Source organism: Dromiciops gliroides, chromosome 3 (assembly GCF_019393635.1).
Source record: "Dromiciops gliroides isolate mDroGli1 chromosome 3, mDroGli1.pri, whole genome shotgun sequence".
Taxonomy (NCBI): domain Eukaryota; kingdom Metazoa; phylum Chordata; class Mammalia; order Microbiotheria; family Microbiotheriidae; genus Dromiciops; species Dromiciops gliroides.
In genome coordinates this window covers 441,180,861-441,200,024 of record NC_057863.1, presented here as the reverse complement: position 1 = coordinate 441,200,024, position 19,164 = coordinate 441,180,861, and the positions used below count along the sequence as shown (strand labels likewise).

At 39.2% G+C, this 19,164-nt stretch overlaps 1 protein-coding gene across 7 annotated transcripts in view; it reads left to right on the top strand.

The window, feature by feature from the left end:
- RAPGEF4 (Rap guanine nucleotide exchange factor 4) overlaps positions 1–19,164 on the top strand; it is a 355,797-nt gene that overhangs the window by 291,617 nt on the left and 45,016 nt on the right. For all 7 annotated transcript variants that reach the window (XM_043992057.1, XM_043992055.1, XM_043992056.1 and 4 more), the window contains 6 exons: positions 7,733–7,883; positions 9,763–9,851; positions 11,107–11,137; positions 11,374–11,452; positions 13,727–13,873; positions 16,024–16,121. In XM_043992057.1, the coding sequence (XP_043847992.1) occupies positions 7,733–7,883; positions 9,763–9,851; positions 11,107–11,137; positions 11,374–11,452; positions 13,727–13,873; positions 16,024–16,121 (595 nt within the window). The remainder of the gene's footprint in view (positions 1–7,732; positions 7,884–9,762; positions 9,852–11,106; positions 11,138–11,373; positions 11,453–13,726; positions 13,874–16,023; positions 16,122–19,164) is intronic.

Genomic DNA, 19,164 nt, shown 5'->3' with positions numbered 1-19,164 from the left:
TTCCAAGTTTCTCTGAAATCTGCCTGCTCATTGTTTCTTACAGCACAATAGTATTCCATTACATTCATATACCACAACTTGTTCAGCCATTCCCCAATTGATGGGCAACCCCTCAATTTCCAATTCCTTGCCACTACAAAAAGAGCAGCTATAAATATTTTTGTACATGTGGGTCCTTTTCCCTTTTTTATGATCTCTTTGGGAAAAAGACCTAATAGTGGTATTGCTGGGTCAAAGGGTATGCACAGCTTTATAGCCCTTTGGGCATAGTGCCAAACTGCTCTCCAGAATGGTTGGATCAGTTCACAGCTCCACCAACAATGCATTAGTGTTCCAATTTTTCCACAGCTTCTCCAACATTTATTATTTTCCTTTTTTGTCATATTAGCCAATCTGACAGGTATGAGGTGATACTTCAGAGTTGTTTTCATTTGCATTTCTCTAATCAATAGTGATTTAGAGCATTTTTTCATATGGCAATAGATAGCTTTGATTTCTTCATCAGAAAACTGCCTGTTCATTTCCTTAGACCATTTCTCAATTGGGGAATGACTTGAATTCTTATGATTCTGGACATTTTCACTGGCCATCCCCCAACCCTGGAATGTTTTTGCTCCTCACCTCTGCCTCCTGGCTCCCCTGGAATCCTCCAAGTCCCAGCTAAAATCCCACCTGCTACAGGAAGGCTTTCCCCATCTCCGTCAATATCAGTGCCTTTCCTCTATTGATTACATCCAACTTACCCTGTACGGAGCTTGTTTTTACATAGTGTGTGCATGTTGTCTCCTTTGGTAGATCCTTGAGGAAACGGGCTGTCTTTTGTCCTTCTTTGGATCCCCAAGCACTTAGCATCACTCCCATCCTGTCAGTCTTCTCACACCTTTCTCTACCACACACCCTGTGATCCAGTGATATTGGCTTCTTTGTTGTTCATTGCACTAACAATCCAGCTCCCAATGCTGTGAATTTTCAGGGGCTGTCCTTCATGTCTGAATTTTTCTCCCTCCTCATCTCTACCTCTCTGACTTCCTTCAGAGCTCAGATTAAGTTTCCCCTTTTGAAAAAACAAAACAGGGGGCAGCTAGGTGGCGCAATGGATAAGGCACTAGCCTTGGATTCAGGAGGACCTGAGTTCAAACCCAGCCTCAGACACTTACTAGCTGTGTGACCCTGGGCACGTCACTTAAACCCCATTGCCCTGCAAAAAAAAAGAAAAAAACAAACAAACAAAACAAAACAAAAACAAAATAAAACAAAACAAAAAAAACTTTCCTGATCCCCTTTAATGCTAGTGCCTTCTGTTTGTAGACTGACTCCAATTTATCCTATTTAAAACTTGTTTGTACATAGTCTAATCCATTAGATGGTGATCTCCATCAGAGCAGGGATTGTATTTCCCCTTTGTATCCCCACTGTGTGGCACATAGTAGGCACTTAACAAATGTTTATTAACTCACTAAGAGGAAATTAATAGAAGAATCTGAGCTACTAAATTCTTTTTCCCATGAAGATTTGCAGCTGCCAGATCATATTAAAGTAACTTTTTGTTTATATCTTTTCTTTTCATATCACCTAAATTCTTCCCTGGTACATCTTCTACTCCTCCTGCTCCTCGAGAGCCATCTCATACAACAAATGCTTTTTATTTTTTTATTAAAAAAGAAAAAGAAAAAAAACACAAATGCTTTTAAAAGAAGAGAAAAAAACAATGAGTAAAACCAATCAATACATTGAAAGAAATATGAAAATATGTGCAATGTTCTACACCTGTGGCTAGTTCTCTTTCTTATAGAAATTCTTTTTGAGACTTAAGGCTCTTTCCACCAAGTCAGAATGCTAGTTTCCAGGTCCATAAATGCTGGATTCTGCTTTCTGAGCTAAGTCCAAACCAACTTTAATGAAACTAGCTCAAAATCCAAGTGGTGACAGTCAGACAACAAGCACTTCCCAGTTTCTAAGAATAAATGAAAATGCATGTATTAATGCATGCTTGCTAAGGGGAAAGTACTCTGCTAGGAACTAAGAACAAACAGAAAATTTAAATAGTCCCTTCTCTCAAGCAGTTCATATTTTAATGGGAAAGACAACATGTATGACTGCAAGTCAAAGAGAAAGGCCCTGTGATCTTGGGGTTCAGTGGCAAGACAGATGGTGGTGCATCATCTTTAATATCATGTCTTCTGATAAAATAAAATTACATCTATTTCTGATGTTGAACCATCTGGCAATGTTAAGGACTTTTGGTGGCAAGTACTGTCTTTTCTGGTACTACAGTAGCTGTGGATGCACCACAACAGAAGTAATTACCAGGCTACCTCTCCATGAAATTTACTTTCTAGGGTTATAGTTATTAGAGCAGAGCTAGAAATAGGACTGGAGGTCTAGAGGATGTTGCTAGTTCAAAAGTTGTTGGGCTTACCTGCCCATAGGTGGCACTGGTCATCAACTGATGCTGGTGGTGGTGAGGAAGGTGGGTCCATTCTGTACAGGGATTACTCCTCTCAGTGATGTCTGCAGAACCTGGTCTGGAAGGACTGGTAATCTGGACACATTGCTATTCCCAAGGTTCTCAGGTTCAGGATCCAGGGTTGTCTCCATCGGAGTCTGTTGGTAGATTTTTTGTTTGTTTTGGTTTTGGTTTTGGTTTGTTTGTTTCTGTGGGGCAATGAGGGTTAAGTGACTTGCCCAGGGCCACACAGCTAGTAAAGATCAAGTGTCTGAGCAAAATTTGAACTCAGGTCCTCCCGACTCCAGGGCCAGTGCCAGTGCTTTATCCACTGTGCCACCTAGCTGCCCCCTCTTGGTAGTTTTTTTTTTTTTTACTTTTTTTTTCCAGGGCAATGAGGGTTAAGTGACTTGCCCAGGGTCACACAACTAGTTAAGTGTCAAGTGTCTAAGGTTGGATTTGAACTCAGGTCCTCCTGAATCCAAGGCCAGTGCTTTATCCACTGCGCCACCTAGCTGCCCCCCCCCCCCCCGTTGGTAGTTTTGACAAGAGGCACATGCTGCCTTATGCTTCTGCTAGTAATGATTTGAGGGCAATATTCCTGAAGACCAGAAGAGATTAAGTTCTTGAATGATTAAGAACTTGAATCAAATACATTTCAAGAATTAATTAGTAACAGCAGCAGCAATTTGAAAAATCAGAAGTTTGGGATATATAGGCTCAGGGGGCAGGAAGAGTTGGGAGTAATGGCACTTGGAAGTCAAATTCAGACATCAATAAAGGTTCAGAAATTAGAAAAAGCAGAAGGCCTTGAAGTGAAGGCTAAGGCTCCCTGTATCACTACTGTGAAAAAGTTGGAATCCATAAAAAGCTTATTAATGTTGGGCAAGGCCTGGGGCTGCATCCTTCAGAGAGTAATACTTTGGTCTGCATTTTTATACCATAGTAAGATGAATAAGCTCTGGTCAAATTAAGTCTCAGTAAAGAGACCAAATTGCTTTCCTATTAAATCCATATTCTCTCTAGCCTCTAATGCAATGAGTTTTCCTGAAGATTTTTCTTCCCTCCTTCCTTCCTCCCTCCCTCCCTTCCTTCCTTCCTTGCTTTCTTCCTTCCTTTCTTTTTGAGAATTTCAGATACCCTAGCAATCATTTACAGAAACAAGAGGCTTGGCAAACTATGTTGTGTTATTTGCTACAAACAATAGACAAATTTCCCTAACACAAAAATGGGGAAGGATATACCTTTCTCCTGTCCCACAGAGGGAGTATCTTCTGGCATAGTGGGTGATGAACTTTAACGTGATGAGGTCCTGCTTCTTCCTGCTTTGTGACATAGAGCCGCCATGACTAGATTACAATGACCTTGGAATTCTAGACTAGATCCAATACAACTGCACGGGCGAAGGGAGTGTGTGCTCAATTTGAGGTAGAATATCTCCTTCTTGTGTTTGGGTCCCATGTCTCCTTGGAAATCAGGTCAAGCTAACCTTAAAAGTAAGAATAAGTACTCTGAATGTCTCTCTAATGGAGAATTTCATTTCTTAATATTCCAAAATATTTGTTCTCATCTAAGTAACAAGAAATTCTTTCTTCTCAAACCTCTAAAATGATAATCTATCAGTGAATTCTGTTAGAAGTGTTTTAGGGGTTTTAAAAAAACTAGAAAGCTTTAGAAAGTACACTAACATTTTTCTTAATGAACCAATCTCTCAAAAGCCACCTTATTTGAATAATTAAGCTATTTCCTAGAGACATTTTCCAAAATTCTTCTTCCAGACTCCTAAAATTAAATAATTATTGAGGAAAAGGGCTTGTTTTCTGTGTGAGGTTTGACCATGCCAGAGTGGTTATTAATGTACTTGCTCAACATTCTATAAATATGTATTGTTTTACGATCTTAATTTATATAATAACTTTAGGGTTTTTAAATCAAATTGACAATGGCATAATTTAAAATAAAAACATGGACTGCAAATTTTACACAGCAAGGTATCATAAGAGATACCTATCTTTCAGGATTCACTAATACACTTAACTAGGGGTAACTAGGTGGCATAGTGGAGGGACACTGGTCCTGAAGTTGGTTTTAAATTTGACCTCGGACTAGCTGTGTAATCCTGGGCAAGTCACTTAAACATCCAGGGCCCTCTCCAGTCATCCTGATATATATCTTGCCACTGGACCCAGGTGGCTGTGGAGGAGAGAGTAAAGCAGGTGACTCTGCACAACCCTGCCTCACTTAAATCTAAATTCACTGCAAGGCATGACATCACCCCAATGTCACAGTCCTCTTTGAGAATGAAGGACAAACAACAAATACATTTAACTATAGAATTCATAATAGAGCTTCAAAGTTTGCAAAGTGATTGACAAATACTGTGTCATTTGATCTGTACAGTAACCCTGAGATGTAGGTACTATTATTATCCTCAATTCACAGACAGGGAAATCGAGGCAAATAATGGTTAAATGACTTGCCTATGGTCACACATCTAGCAAGTATCTGAGACAAGATTTGAGCTGAGGTCTTCCAGATTCCAAGTTAAGAGCCCTATATACCATGCCACCTAACTGACTAGAAATTTATGAAGCTGTTATGCAAGATCAAAGAAATGACTGGAGATGTTAGGTCTAGATTGCGAAGTATGAAGGAGAGGAATGTTGCTGGCATGTTCTTCACTGGTTATGAGGATCATGGCTGGGCATTCTGCTTTAGGAAGAGTGGTAGCCGAGCCTTGCTTTCAAACATCAGGAGGCTGAAACAAATGCTATTCGATTTGGCCATCTCAATCTACACTGAACCTACTCATATTTACCATTGTCACTCTCCCTTCTTTTTAATCAGCCTTACCTCTCCCTACTGCTTCTTTATCATTAGACTTAAATAGTTCCAGTATCAGAGAATATTGTCCCCAGTACTACACTGACACAATTTCATAGACGTGATTAATGAATTGCTGTGGTCAAAAAAACTTTATCACACAGTGGCCCACTTTCCAGTGATGACAGGCTTTTAGAACTTAGCCATGATGATCCCAAGATGAAAGATAGGTTGTCCATGGTCAGGTCCATATGGGACTAGCTCCAGCTTGGTAGGACCTTTCCAGACTTGCATTTTGGCTGACATGGCCACAATGAACACCACCCTGCAATAAGGCACCCAAGATTTTAGTGAAGGTTCAGTGTCATTGAAATAAGAAAATGAACTAATCTTCCCAAACCAGATATACTCTGAGTTACTTCACAATCACAAATTACCATAAAAACCAAACAAAAAAAGAGGAAGGGGGTGGGGGAGATAGGAGAAGAGCCTATATTATATTTAAATTATCTTAGCTCTACTTCCCAATTCTCATAAGTCCTTGTTACTATTAGGTTTGGCTATGATGGTCCATTATGATATTTATTTTCAACTGAAGAATAAATTAATAGACAAAATTTTAATCAAATACTTAACCCGTTGTCTGGTAAGTACTACATGTACTTATAATGCTGTGTGAGGGAAGGGACCCCTGCCATTACATCTCATGGAGAAGATAAAAATAGAACCAAAAATACTAAAAAGCAAGAGACTGAAGGGTTAATGAGAAAAGAAATCATTTTCATAGACGGCGCATGTATTTCTCCGTTTTCCCCCTAGTCAGCTCTGAGAGAATTGTAGTAATATAGGTAGACCAATTTCCTTTTTTTATGAATCCAGTGCTCAATTTATGAAAACCATTTTGTAACCCATTTACATGCAGGAAACCTTTGCTTTAAGGTTCTGTCATTTACTTTGATCATGATTATTTATAACCCCTCTCAAAAATGCCTTTTACCAGTGTAGCTCTCAGGAATAACATACCGGAGAGGCTGTTTTCTACAGTGCTGTAAAACTGTGCCAGTGGAGCCAAGGGAGGATCCGCTCTTTTTCCGCCAGTTACAAACTAAGTGGCTACATGTTTTATTAGTAACTTGAGAGAGAAGGGCATGTTAAATGAAAATGGGCAAATAATTAAGCACCTACTCTTTGCAAGGCACTTTGATTTTCTCTGTGGGAGACGTAACAAGTAAGGTACAGTCCTTACTTTGTGCAAGGTAAAGAATACTGGCTCTGGAGTCAGAGGACCTGGGCTGACCTCTCTGGGCTTCAGAACCTTATCCACACTATGGGCAATGGACTAGGTGGCCTCTGGGGGTCCCCTCCAGCCCTGAAGCTGTGATTTATGAGTCTCCAAGTTATTTGCAGTCTGGTTCTAAGATGAGACATAAATATGAGGAAAATCAACAAGATATAAAAACACCAGTTTAAGATGATAGGAGAAGGGGCTAGTATATCAGTGACTCCTAACGAATAAAACAGTATAGTATAGGTTGGTCTCAAAGCCCAAACCAATTCATTTCCAAGCCTGTTGTTGCTGTCACATACCCCTCATTTTTCCTATGAATCTCCTATGAATTCCAGCAAGAAAGTGAGTATATCTTGGTAGTGGTCCCCAACTTCAGTCTGAAGGGTGGGCAGAGCTTTATTTTCAGCACCCCTATTCTCCCCTTCCCCCACCCTCTGGCTGGGCTTAGCTATCATACCTACTTTCATCTCCATATTCAGACACTCTCTTATTAGCATCTCCTACTATCCCTGCCCAACCCAGCATGTGCACACCCATAGACAGAAGCTTCTGAAGAGTATCTCTTCCTGTTTAAACTGATCCCTGCAGTATGTAATAAATTGGCAAATGGTACATGCAAAAGGTACTTCAGAGAAGGAAGAGAGAACTTTGGACTAGGATGGGCAGGAAAGGCTTTATTTCAAGAGGTGAGATTTTAATTGGGTGGGTAGAATTGTAATATGCAGAGAGGAGGAAGAAGGCATTCCAGCGTGAGAAAAACAGAGGTCAGAAAGTGCAAAGGGATGATGTTTGGAAGCCTGGGGAACTTTGGTTGAAGCAGATGATTTGTCAGTGCAGTTATAGAAGGTTAAGTCTGGTAAGATTGTTGGAGCAAAATCATGGAAGGTTTTGAATACTGGGATAAGGAATTCTATATTTAGCCTGTGGGAAATTGGGGGGATTTTTGGCATTTCTAGCATCAATGATTGATATGTTTGAAGTAATACTTTTGGAAGATTGGTCTGGTAACAATGTGCATGATAGCTTGGGGAGGAAGAGAGACCTTAGGCAGTAACACCCCATGTATGGCTGGTCCCATAACAACCTAGTGTAATAGGACAATTCTGACACCTTACAAAGACTTCCTTGAAGAGGAGGTTTAAAATTGCTGAATGTTTTCCTTGACCCCTTGGCACTTACCACGCACAGCCTTCCCAAGGTACAGAACAGGACAAAATGGATTATACCCTCAACAACAAGAGGCGAGTCATCCGCCTGGTCCTCCAGTGGGCAGCTTTGTATGGAGACTTACTGCAAGAGGATGAAGTTGCAATGGCCTTCCTAGAGGTATGCGAGAATGATTCCTTCTCTTACTGTCCCCTTCCTCTGTAGCAAAGGGACTTATTCTAGAAGCAAGGAGTTTTAAGGATGTTATTAAAATTAGGGAGTCTATTGCTTTTTTTGGTGATGGAGGAGAAACAGGAGTGATGTGGATCTGAAGAGTCCCAGAGGTAGAGAGCTATGACTGGATACAGCTTTTGATTTAAAGACCCTACAATTTGAAGAGAATCCCTCTCTTCCAATCCATGACCCTAACTCCCCATTCTGTCTCCTGTAACCATTTTCATCTCTTAATAACAAATCTCCTCCATTATTCAATTGAGCATCTTACAATGATAATATCGTACCCCCTGAAGAACAAGATGATTTTTTTAAAAATTCCTTCCAGCCCAAATGTTTATGATTCTACGATTTCTGAAATGGATGCACCAAAATATAAGTTTTGGTTGTCTGTTTTTCCCCTCTCAGCAGCATATTTTGGGACAGAGGGAGCTATATCAACATAGTGAAGCACAAGGATCCCTTAGGGTAATGGAATGGGATATTTTTTTCTTTAATGCAGAATGATCATAGGAGTTTGAATTTTACAGGTGAATCTGTACCCTCCATCTTCTAGATGTGAATGATATATGGCATAGGCCTACATTAAGACAATCATTATGGATCATTCAAGACAAGGGTCAAGCTGATGCTGAAATACTTCCCACTCTTGTGGACTCTTCCCATCCCCTCACTTTGGCTAAGCAGAAAAAAGATGGTTTTACTCAAAATTTCTTCTGTTGCCACCCTTGTGGCCATTTCACCTTACTGAGAGTAAACCTAATCCCAGGATGACAATATTGAATAAGTAATGAACAAGGGCAGGGGTCCCAAAATGATGGGACATAATATATGGGAAGAAGGATACAGAATCTAACTGAGCAGTAGGAAATCTTGAAACAAGAAGCTTAACAAAACTGGGTGATAGAAAATTCCTCTAATAAAAAGACCATTAATTTTTTTAGCAGGAATTCCCTTCCGTCAATTCAGATCAGCAATTTATCTGTAAAGTATAGTCTTTAAAAATTGCCTGGAACAGAGTAGTTAAGTGACATGACTGGGATCACATGGTCAATATATATTAAAAGCAAAACTTGAACCTAGATCTTGTTAACACTGATGGCCAAGCCTCTGTTTATCCTTCTACACTCTTCTTTAGAGAGACAAAGAGGCTGGGAAGAACGGATCCTCTATATGCATTAATCAGTAATTGATTTTTAATTTTAAAAGTTGACTATCAAGTTAGCTGCTAAAAGTCTCTCTTTGAAAGCTGGTCCTCGAAACTTGGGTAGATATATAAGGTATCTCTAAAGTCTTGGTGCAGTTTTAAAGTTTCAAACTACTCTAATACTTTGGGGGCCCCATATGTTTGATAGTGGTGTATTGAATACTTAATCACTTCTAGGGGTAAATAAGTTGAACTTAAGAATTTATTTTTAATAGCCCTATGATCAAATAAAAAAAACAAAACAAAAATAGCATGTAAAGCTGAATTGAACAACTTGCTAAGGCCAGTAGCTGTGCTAAATTATTTTAATAATAGTCAATGTAATATATGAAAAGTCTCTGATTTTTTTCAAGAAAAAAATTATGTAATGGAATCAATAAGCAAAGTGATCTTAAAATGAAGAGTATCATAAAAACAGCTGTCCATAGGAATATGAAAAATCCTAGAGAAAAATGATTTCTATGCAGTGGAATACTTTTTTCTTTGTTCAACTCATTAAAAAAAAAAGGCCTAGTTACCAGCAAATGAAACTAAGTTATGGACCCTACTTCTTAATCCTTGCAGAATAATGTATCTGTGACCATTATGGCTAAACAATGTGTTCTTCACTATTTTCAGGAGTTTTATGTATCTGTATCAGATGATAGCCGGATGATTGCCACTCTAAAGGAGCAGCTTCCAGAATTAGAAAAGACAGTCAAACAAATGTAAGGAGAGTCTTGGCTTTCTTTGTTTTACAATGAAATAAGTGTGCAACCTCTAATCATAATCTCCTATGCCCTTCTGACAAACCTTTACATATTAAAGTTTTTAAAGCAACTTTTGAAAAATCATAAAACACTTTAGAATTGAGGGACCTGAGCCCAGTGGGATAGGAAGTCATCACATAGAAGACAAATTTTTAAAAGAGGTGAGAATGCATTAAAGCTATATTCCATGTAGGGGTGCAGCAAGGAGCTACAGTGGATAGAGTGCTGGACCTGGAAATCAGAAGAACATGAGTTCAAATGCAGTCTCAAAAACTTGTTAACTGTGGGATCCTGGGCAAGTCACTTAACCTCTGTCTGCCTCAGTTTCCTCATCTGTAAAATTGGGATAATAATAGCACCAACCTCTTGGGGTTGAGGATCAAAGGAGATGATATTTGTAAAGGGTTTTGCAAACTTTATAAATGCTAGCTATTATTACCAAGTCTAAATATTGCGGTAGCAGTATAAAGTGATCCCTTCCTTTCTAGATTTATATGAACAAAATGGGGCCCCTCTGGTTTTAAGCCTCAGATTCCAAAATCAGAATGATTAATGGTCAGATATTTATTGAAATAAAAATAATAATAGCTAACAATTGATATAATACACTATGTTCTAGGCACTATATTATTATGTCATTTGATCCTCATAACAACCCTGTGAGGTAGGTGCTGTTATTATCCCCATTTTAGAGATGAGGAAACTGAGGCAAACAGGGATTAAGTGATTTGTCCAGGATCATACAGCAGCAATTGTCTAAGTCTAGGTTTGAACTCAGGTCTTCTTGATTGCAGGCCTATCACTTTATCCCCTTCACTACCCAGCTGCCCAAATGGCATAGATGAGTGCTTATGTGAGAGAAATAATTACGTGAAACTTCCCTCAAGCCCAATCCTGTGTAGTACTATTATTCCTATCATCTAAACAGAGAAAATTGGAAGATGAAGCTTGAACTACATTTTAAGTCCTGGGAGGAGTACAAGCTAAATGAAGTCAGGAAACCTGGTTGTTAATATGATTGCTGCCTCCATCTTAGCTGATCCCTTCATATGCCCATGTTGCCTTAGCCTGAAATGAAGACGATCCTCTTTTTTTGAGTGTTATCTCATTGTATTGTGTAAGCAAAGATTGATGTTATGTAAGAACAAAGAAATGAAAAATAGTATTTACCGAAGATATTCAATAATGGGTTCTCTCTGCTTCTGCATTTTAGATCAGAAGACGCCAAAGCTCCACAAAAGAAGGTGGGTAAGAGGCCTTGAATTGTAATATGTTGTTTTGTGCACAGTGGGACTATTATCCTCCAGAACATTTCAATATACCTTTTTAAAACATAATGATTTTTTTAAAATAGAAAAATATTTTTCATTCACTTGTTTTTCTGGACCTGATCGATGCTTAGGTATATTTTTACTGATGTTTCAAGACAAGTTAACTATTCTTCCCTATAGCATTTAATGCCATTGCTTTTGTTTTCCAGCACAAAGTTCTTTTGCAACAGTTCAACCCCGTTGAAGACAGAACACAGAAACGCCAACCTGTCCGGGGATCTGATGAAAGTAAGCACTGTCCATTTTGTATGGCTAATTGCAGGTCAGCTAGGTGATTCAGTGGATAGAGTGTTGGGCCTAGTCTCAGAAAGATTCATCTTTCTGTGTTCAAAACTGGCCTCAGACACTTACTAGCTATGTGATCCTGGGCAAATCATTTAACCTTGTTTGCTTCAGTTTTTTCACCTATAAAATGAGCTGGAGAAGGAAATGGCAAACCACTCGAAAAACTTAGCCAAGAAAACCCCCAAAGAGGTCACAATCAGTCAGACATGACTGGAAAAAACCTGAATAACACTGCAGATGAGGATAAAATCTTCCCTCTCACAATAATCCACTTGGTCCTTCTCTCTTCAGAGCCAGTCATCTCTGGCAGCTAGGTGGAACAGTGCAGAGAGCTGGACTTGGAATCAAGGAGGCTTGAGTTCAAACCCTGCTGTAGGCATTATTGGCTGTGTAACCCCTGGAAAAACTCCTAACCTCCCTGTGCCTCAGATTGATCTGTAAAATGGGGGTAATAACAGCTCCACCCTTCCAGGGTTGTTATGAGAATCAAATGAGACAGCCTATGTAAAGTTCTCTCCTTAAAATACTATATAAATGCTAGCTACTATTACAGACTGCTCAATACATGCAGCCCGGTTATTTATACTTCTTTTCTTTTGGATGGAGCCAGTTTGCTGTCACACCGTGCTAGAGACAAGCATAATCCTTTGGTTCTGCCCCACACCTTTGGGAACGTGAAGGATATGCCAGGGTGTCTGTCATCGGATGCCTCCTCTATGAGGGTAGCATACTTCACATCATAGGGGCTTTGCAGATGCCAAGAAGAATGGAGCTGCCTCGGAAGCTTTGGGTAGAACCCATTCAGTGACCTCAGAGAGATTGAATCGCTTCCCACTCACCCATTCACCATGAGCATTGTGGGGGAGAGGAGGAAAGGTCTTACATCTTCCCTTTCAAATACCTCAATAGGACTGGGGGTGGGGGTTGAGACCAGCAAACATGGCAGCTGAAACCACTTCGGTGACAATGACTCAGAAGTGATCAAGAATGGTATGCCACAACTCTCTGCCACTCCAAATAGAAATGGGATGTGCTTCGTACAATAATTGGCATTAAACTGAAGTAAACATGCAAATGAACCAGGTGAACGAGAAACCTCGAACCCCTGTGGCCTCCCCCAAACATTCTTAGAAATGGAGCACAGTCGGGGCAACTAGGTAGCATAGTGGATAAAGCACCGTCCCTGCATTCAGGAGGACCTGAGTTCAAATCTGGCCTCAGATACTTGACACTTACTAGCTGTTGTGACCCTGGGCAAGTCACTTAACCCTCATTGCCCCACAAAGAAAGGAAGAAAGAAAGAAAGAAAGAAAGAAAGAAAGAAAGAAAGAAAGAAAGAAAGAAAGGAAGGAAGGAAGGAAGGAAGGAAGGAAGGAAGGAAGGAAGGAAGGAAGGAAGGAAGGAAGGAAGGAAGAAAGAAAGAAAGGAAGGAAGGAAGGAAGGAAGGAAGGAAGGAAGGAAGGAAGGAAGGAAGGAAGGAAGGAAGGAAGGAAGAAAGAAAGAAAGAAAGAAAGAAAGAAAGGAAGGAAGGAAGGAAGGAAGGAAGGAAGGAAGGAAGGAAGGAAGGAAGGAAGGAAGGAAGGAAGGAAGGAAGGAAGGAAGGAAGGAAGGAAGGAAGGAAGGAAGGAAGGAAGAAGAGAAAAAGAAAAGAAAAAAAAGAAAAATGGGGCACAGAACTCATGTTCTAAGCAGGGGAACAGAATGAAGGCATCATTTTTCTGAAAGGCAGCACGACTGAGTCTGAAACTCTATACCAATTTGGAATATCCATCACAAGGCTGTCTGGTCATCGTCATCATTAAGTATCTATAGTATGATATCTTGGTCTGTTTAGTACAGTTTTACAACAGCCATGAAAGGTTCAGATCTTCAGGCAGGCCCAGATGACGGACCCAGAGAAAATTTAGCATTCTTCTTCCCCTGTCTGCTTTTGTGGCTTTCACAGGCATCTGAATTGAGGGGCAGGGGGAAAAGGAAGTCATGAATATATTTGTTATAAATAGCCGCTTATGCCATTTTTGTATATTTAGCTCAGTCCTTTCTGGACAAGTAAAAATGTAGATCCATGGGAACATGAGCATGGAGAACAGTAGGCTAAAATAGTAAAAATTTTGCAGGATGAAGAAAAGATTTCTAAAACTTGTGATTTTTGAGGGGGAAAAAAGTATGCACTAGACTGATACACTGTAGTATATAAAATTTCTCTCTTTCTCATAGTTCTGTTTAAAGTCTACTGCTTAGACCACACTTATACCACTATCCGCGTGCCTGTGTCAGCTAATGTGAAAGAAGTCATTAGTGCCGTGGCGGACAAACTGGGCTCTGGAGAAGGACTGATAATAGTCAAGATGAGCTCCGGAGGAGGTAAAGACTTAATCCAGATGTTATACTAGTTTGCGAAACGGAAAGTCCCAGCGGCACAGAAACACTGAGGCTGGCATTTGGTAGAGTCCTTCCAAATGGATTCGGAGAGTGCTCCCACTGATGATTCATTCTTGTCATCATCCTCAATAATAATAACATTAGGATGATATACCAGTACCTTCACATCAGTGATCCTGTGTGAGCTTCACAGTGACTCTGAAATGGCACAGCTGTGATGATTTCCATTTCATAAATAATGGAACAGATAGAAGAAAATACCGTAACTTAGAAAGGTACTGCCCTTAGACATGGGCCAGTCCTGGATTCAGATTTTGACTTTGGCCCTTGCTATTTGTGGGGCCTTAGAGAATTCTGCAGCTGATTTTTCTTCAGTAAGAATTTATTAAGGACCTTCTTGTTGCAGGCACTTGGCTAAGTGCTGAAGAGTCAGAGGCAAACACAAAATCGGCCCTTCCCTTGAGGAACTTATTTGAGGGAAAATAACATGTCCATAGACATAAGTAAATACAGAAAGTCACTACCTCTCTGAGCTTGAATTTCCTCATCTGTGAAGTGAGATCACTATCTTCCTCACATGGTTGTTATTATTTGGAAAATCCACATCTTAAAGTTTTCATATATGGATATAAATAGAAATATATTAATATTAATATATCTTTATAAATATATTGTTTATATATATACCCACATATATATTATATATACATGCGTATATTGTTTATTCTATATACACACACATATATTATATTCACAAATACATATTCTATATATACACATGCACACATATACATATCTGTGTGCATATATATTATGAGTGCTCAATATAAGGCTAGATTATTAGTGTCAAATCAAAATTATTACCCATGTCTACCAGGTCTTAGCCCAGAAACCTATCCATTAAAAAATTAGGCAAGTTTCAGTAGAAATCAATGATTCTTCAGTGCTGCTAAGTGTTTGACTAGGCTATGCGGGCTGTAAATGATGATACATAGCCTAGACTAACAAGCTAAAATCCTATCGCTGCTACATATGGATTGAAGGTTACCTTAGTTTTTTTACCATCCAAATTCATAGACCCCTGAAATCTATCCACAGCATCCCCCCCACCTTAGGGGACCATGGACCCTAGAAATATAGATTCCTTCTCTACCCAGCACACTGGGTGCCCTCCCTGTGATCATGGACTAAGGAGTTCTTTGTTTCATGGATCCCTGATGAAGCAGACTGCAAAATGAACCTGTTTTCAGAATAATGTTTTTAAATACACAAAATAAAATGAATAGAATTTCAAAGGAAACCTATTATACTGAAATACAGTTATCAATAGGTTTTTTGTTGTTGTTAATTAAAGCTCCCCAAGTTAAGAATCCCTATTTTGGAGGGAATGCTATGGTAAAGAAAAAAGAAGGGAAATCATAAGAAACTATTTTGAACAACTATATACCTATAAAATTAATAACTTAAATGAAATATATACATATTCATAAAAATGGAAATTGCACAGATTAACAAAATAAGAAATGGAAAATTTCCATCGCCTGATCTCAGAAAAAATAAGTCAAATAATCCATAAATTAACTAAAAAGACAAAAAGAAATAAACAAAGCTAAACAAGACCAGATAGATCACAGATCCATCTAAATATCAAAGTATTTTTAAAATATGTAAATAAAGGAAACACTTCAAACCAATTGCACTGAAAGTCTTTCAGAAATGTAAATAGTATATGTTCAAAGTCCAATGTCAAAACAGAAGCCATCTGAGTTTTACAAAGTTTTCACCTCTTCTCCAGCTACTCTGTATTATTGCCAACTAGAAGCAGCATGCCCGATAGATGGCAAATGTAGTTGATATATATGATTGCAATAGCAACTTGGAGTTGGATAAATTGACCCTTTGGTATTTGGATCCTTGTTTGGTGGTTATTTCTGATGGGTCTTTTTGCTGTCACTGAAGACCTGAGTACACCATGTCTTTTTTATTCAGCAAGTCCCTTTGGGACTGTGTTTCATACAGTCACTGCCCACATTCAGGTAATTCACATGGCTGACAATTTGTTGGTGTGAATAGGGCAGTACAGCGAATTTGAGATGCATTTAATGGGCAATCTTATGCTTTTATGTTTACAGAAAAGGTGGTGCTCAAACCTAATGATGTTTCGGTATTTACAACGCTCACTGTTAATGGACGTCTGTTTGCTTGCCCGCGAGAGCAATTCGATTCACTGGTATGTATGGATGCTGTTCTCATAACAGCATCTTCAGTCAAAAAGCTTGTGTAATATTAGTGCTTATAAAGGAAAGAAACATCTTGAATACTGCTTGCTCTTTCCTACAAAAAAAAATTTAGTCTGTTTTTGATAAAGAGCATTTTTTAAAAAGATGCTCCAAAGTACAAATCTGGGGCTCTGGTATTTATTGAAAAGCACTAATACAAAGGCACCATTCCTACCATTTCTGCATCAAATATAGTCTACCTTTCCAGGCACTTTGAAATTCTAAATTCAAACTTTTTTTCAAAAGAAATGTGCTGGGGGAAGCTAGGTGGTGCAGTGGATAAAGCATAGGCCCTGGATTCAGGAGGACCTGAGTTCAAATCCAGCCTCAGACACTTGACACTTACTAGCTGTGTGACCCTGGGCAAGTCACTTGACCCTCATTGCTCTGCAAAAAAAAAAGAAAAAGAAAAAGAAAAGAAATGTGCTATCTGTTAGACACAGTAGTGATTTTTGTAAACTCATTAAAGTGAAATCATCATTCAGGAATGAGAAAAATGGTTTGCCCCTGGAAATGTTCTAATTTGTTTTTGCTAAGATTTGAGATATTATTATATCAACCTTTTAATTCTGTGTTCAGCAAAATATCCAAGTCACACAGAACTTTTTCATGACTATCAAAATGATGCTGAAATACATCCCTGTCACTGTTACTTGGTAAAGGAACCACTAGGTTCCTAATTACCCAAGCTTAAAACCTCAGTGTCATCCCCAGCTCCTCACTCTCAGTCTACAGGGAGATGATTAGATGGATGGATGGACAGATAATAGATATTCTTCTCTAACATAATCCTACCCTAGTTTAGGCCCTCATCCCCTCAAGCCTGGACTAGTACAATAAGCTTCTAATTGATTTCCCTCCCCCAAGTTTCTCCCCTCTCCAATACCTCCTCCAGTCAGTGGCCAAGTGATTTTTCTGAAGGGAGGAGCTGATTATGTTGCTCTCTTGGCCTCAATAAGCCCCAAAGTTCCCTATTGCCTCCAGAATAAAATATAAAGTCCTCTGTTTCACATTAGGGATGGCTGGGTGGCACAATGGATAGACCACTGGACCTGGAGTCAGGAAGACATGACTTTAAATGTCTTTAATAATTCCAAGCTGTGTGTGATCATGGACAAGTCTTCCGCAATTTCCTCTTCCGTAAAATGGTGATAATAATAATATACACTTCACAAGGTTGTTGAGATGATTAAAGGAAATATTTGTAAAGTACTTTGCACACCTTAAAGCATTATATAAATTCTAGCTATTATTATGTGCTATTTAAAGTTCTTCGCAGCCTGTTGGTTACACTTCGCATAAACACTATATCTTCCATCTCTGTGCTTTGCTTTCACTGTGTCCCACCCCTGGGATTCTCTCCATTCTCACTTCTGCCTCTTAGTTTCTCTACTTTCCTTCAGGTCTCAGGTAAAATCCATCTTCTGCAGGAGTCTTTTCCTAGTTTCCCCAATGGCTAGTTCCATTCTCTATGAGATTACCTTGTAGCTGCTCTGGATGTATCTTGTATTTACTATTTTTTCTCCTCCATTAGACTGTGAGCTTCTTGAGGGCAGGCACTTTTATTTTACCTTTCTTTGCCTATTCATCACTTAGCACAGTGCCCTAACAAGTAGCAACTGCTTAATGAATTCTTTTTTGATTAACTGATTTTATACATAGCATTTACTCAATGAATAGTTGTGTAATTAAACTAAAATACACCCGTGGTAGACTTATTTTCTACTTACCCCACATAAAGTGGGTAAAAAGTCAAAAAGCTATTTTCTGTGCTATTCGGAGGAAAGTCAAGGGTCCATTTCAAATGGCAGAGATGCCATTTACTATGCATCTGCTTAGATTCCATCATAGATGACAGTAACATTGATATCCATGCACCACCAAGTGCTTAGCCCTACACAAAACCAAGTGACTGCAGGCTCTGTGTCTCTAGGGGAGGCTCTAGGTATAACTGAGAGGAGGAGTAAACACACCGAAATGGGGATCAGAAGACCTGGATAGACCCAAGTCTCTCTGCTCGGAAGTTGAGTTACCTTGGGCAACTCACTTAATTTTTCTGGGTTTTTTCATCTACAAAATAAAAAGGTTGGTTAAATGACCAAGATCTTTCTAAGGTCTGAAACCTATGATTTACTGTCACATGATCTAGGTTTTGTTTTCTTTTTAGATATTTTATATAGTACTGTACAGAAGCAGAGTTCACTTTTCTACACATTTATTCTCAGCTCTAGGTGGTTTTTTGTTGGGTTTTTTTTTAGTAGCATACTAATGAGAAGAGGAAAGGATATGCATAAAATTATGGGTTTGATTCTGGGACCAAATCAGAAAAAATCCCGCAAAGTGGGGTGATGAGGCTGCAGCTATAAGCAAGACCTTTGAGGCATGCTTCAATTTCTCTTCCACTCTGGAGATGGCCATAGTAAATACTCAAGAGCCCAGAGAAACAGGGCCAGTTTACCAAGAAAAAAAAAGGTTTATTTCTTTCTACTGCCGTTGTAGAACTGATAGCTTTTGGACATAGGTGAGATTTCTTTTCTTTTTTTTAAAAAAATTACATCTTTCTTTTCTTTTTTTGTTTTTTTGGTGAGGCAACTGGGGTTAAGTGACTTGCTCAAGGTCACATAGCTAGTAAGTGTTAAGTGTCTGAGGCCAGATTTGAATTTAGGTCCTCCTGAATCCAGGGCCTGTGCTCTATCCACTGCACCACCTAGCTGCCCCTAGGTGAGATTTATTTATGGCAGAGCAATGAATTTCTAGGTATCTGATGATCCCAGGTACCTTGGTTTGTGTTCCCATGCATTGTGCTTAATTGTGTTTTATCTTGGGCTAGAAGTGATTGTGGGTATTGGACACAGAAACCACTGAAGATTGATAATGACCAATCTGTGTCACAAGGACAGCAACCATTATACCCCTAAAACATGATTTTATATAGGAAAGCCTCAGCCTGTGTCGCAGCCCATGGGACCATAGGCATTAAAGGTCATGAGACCA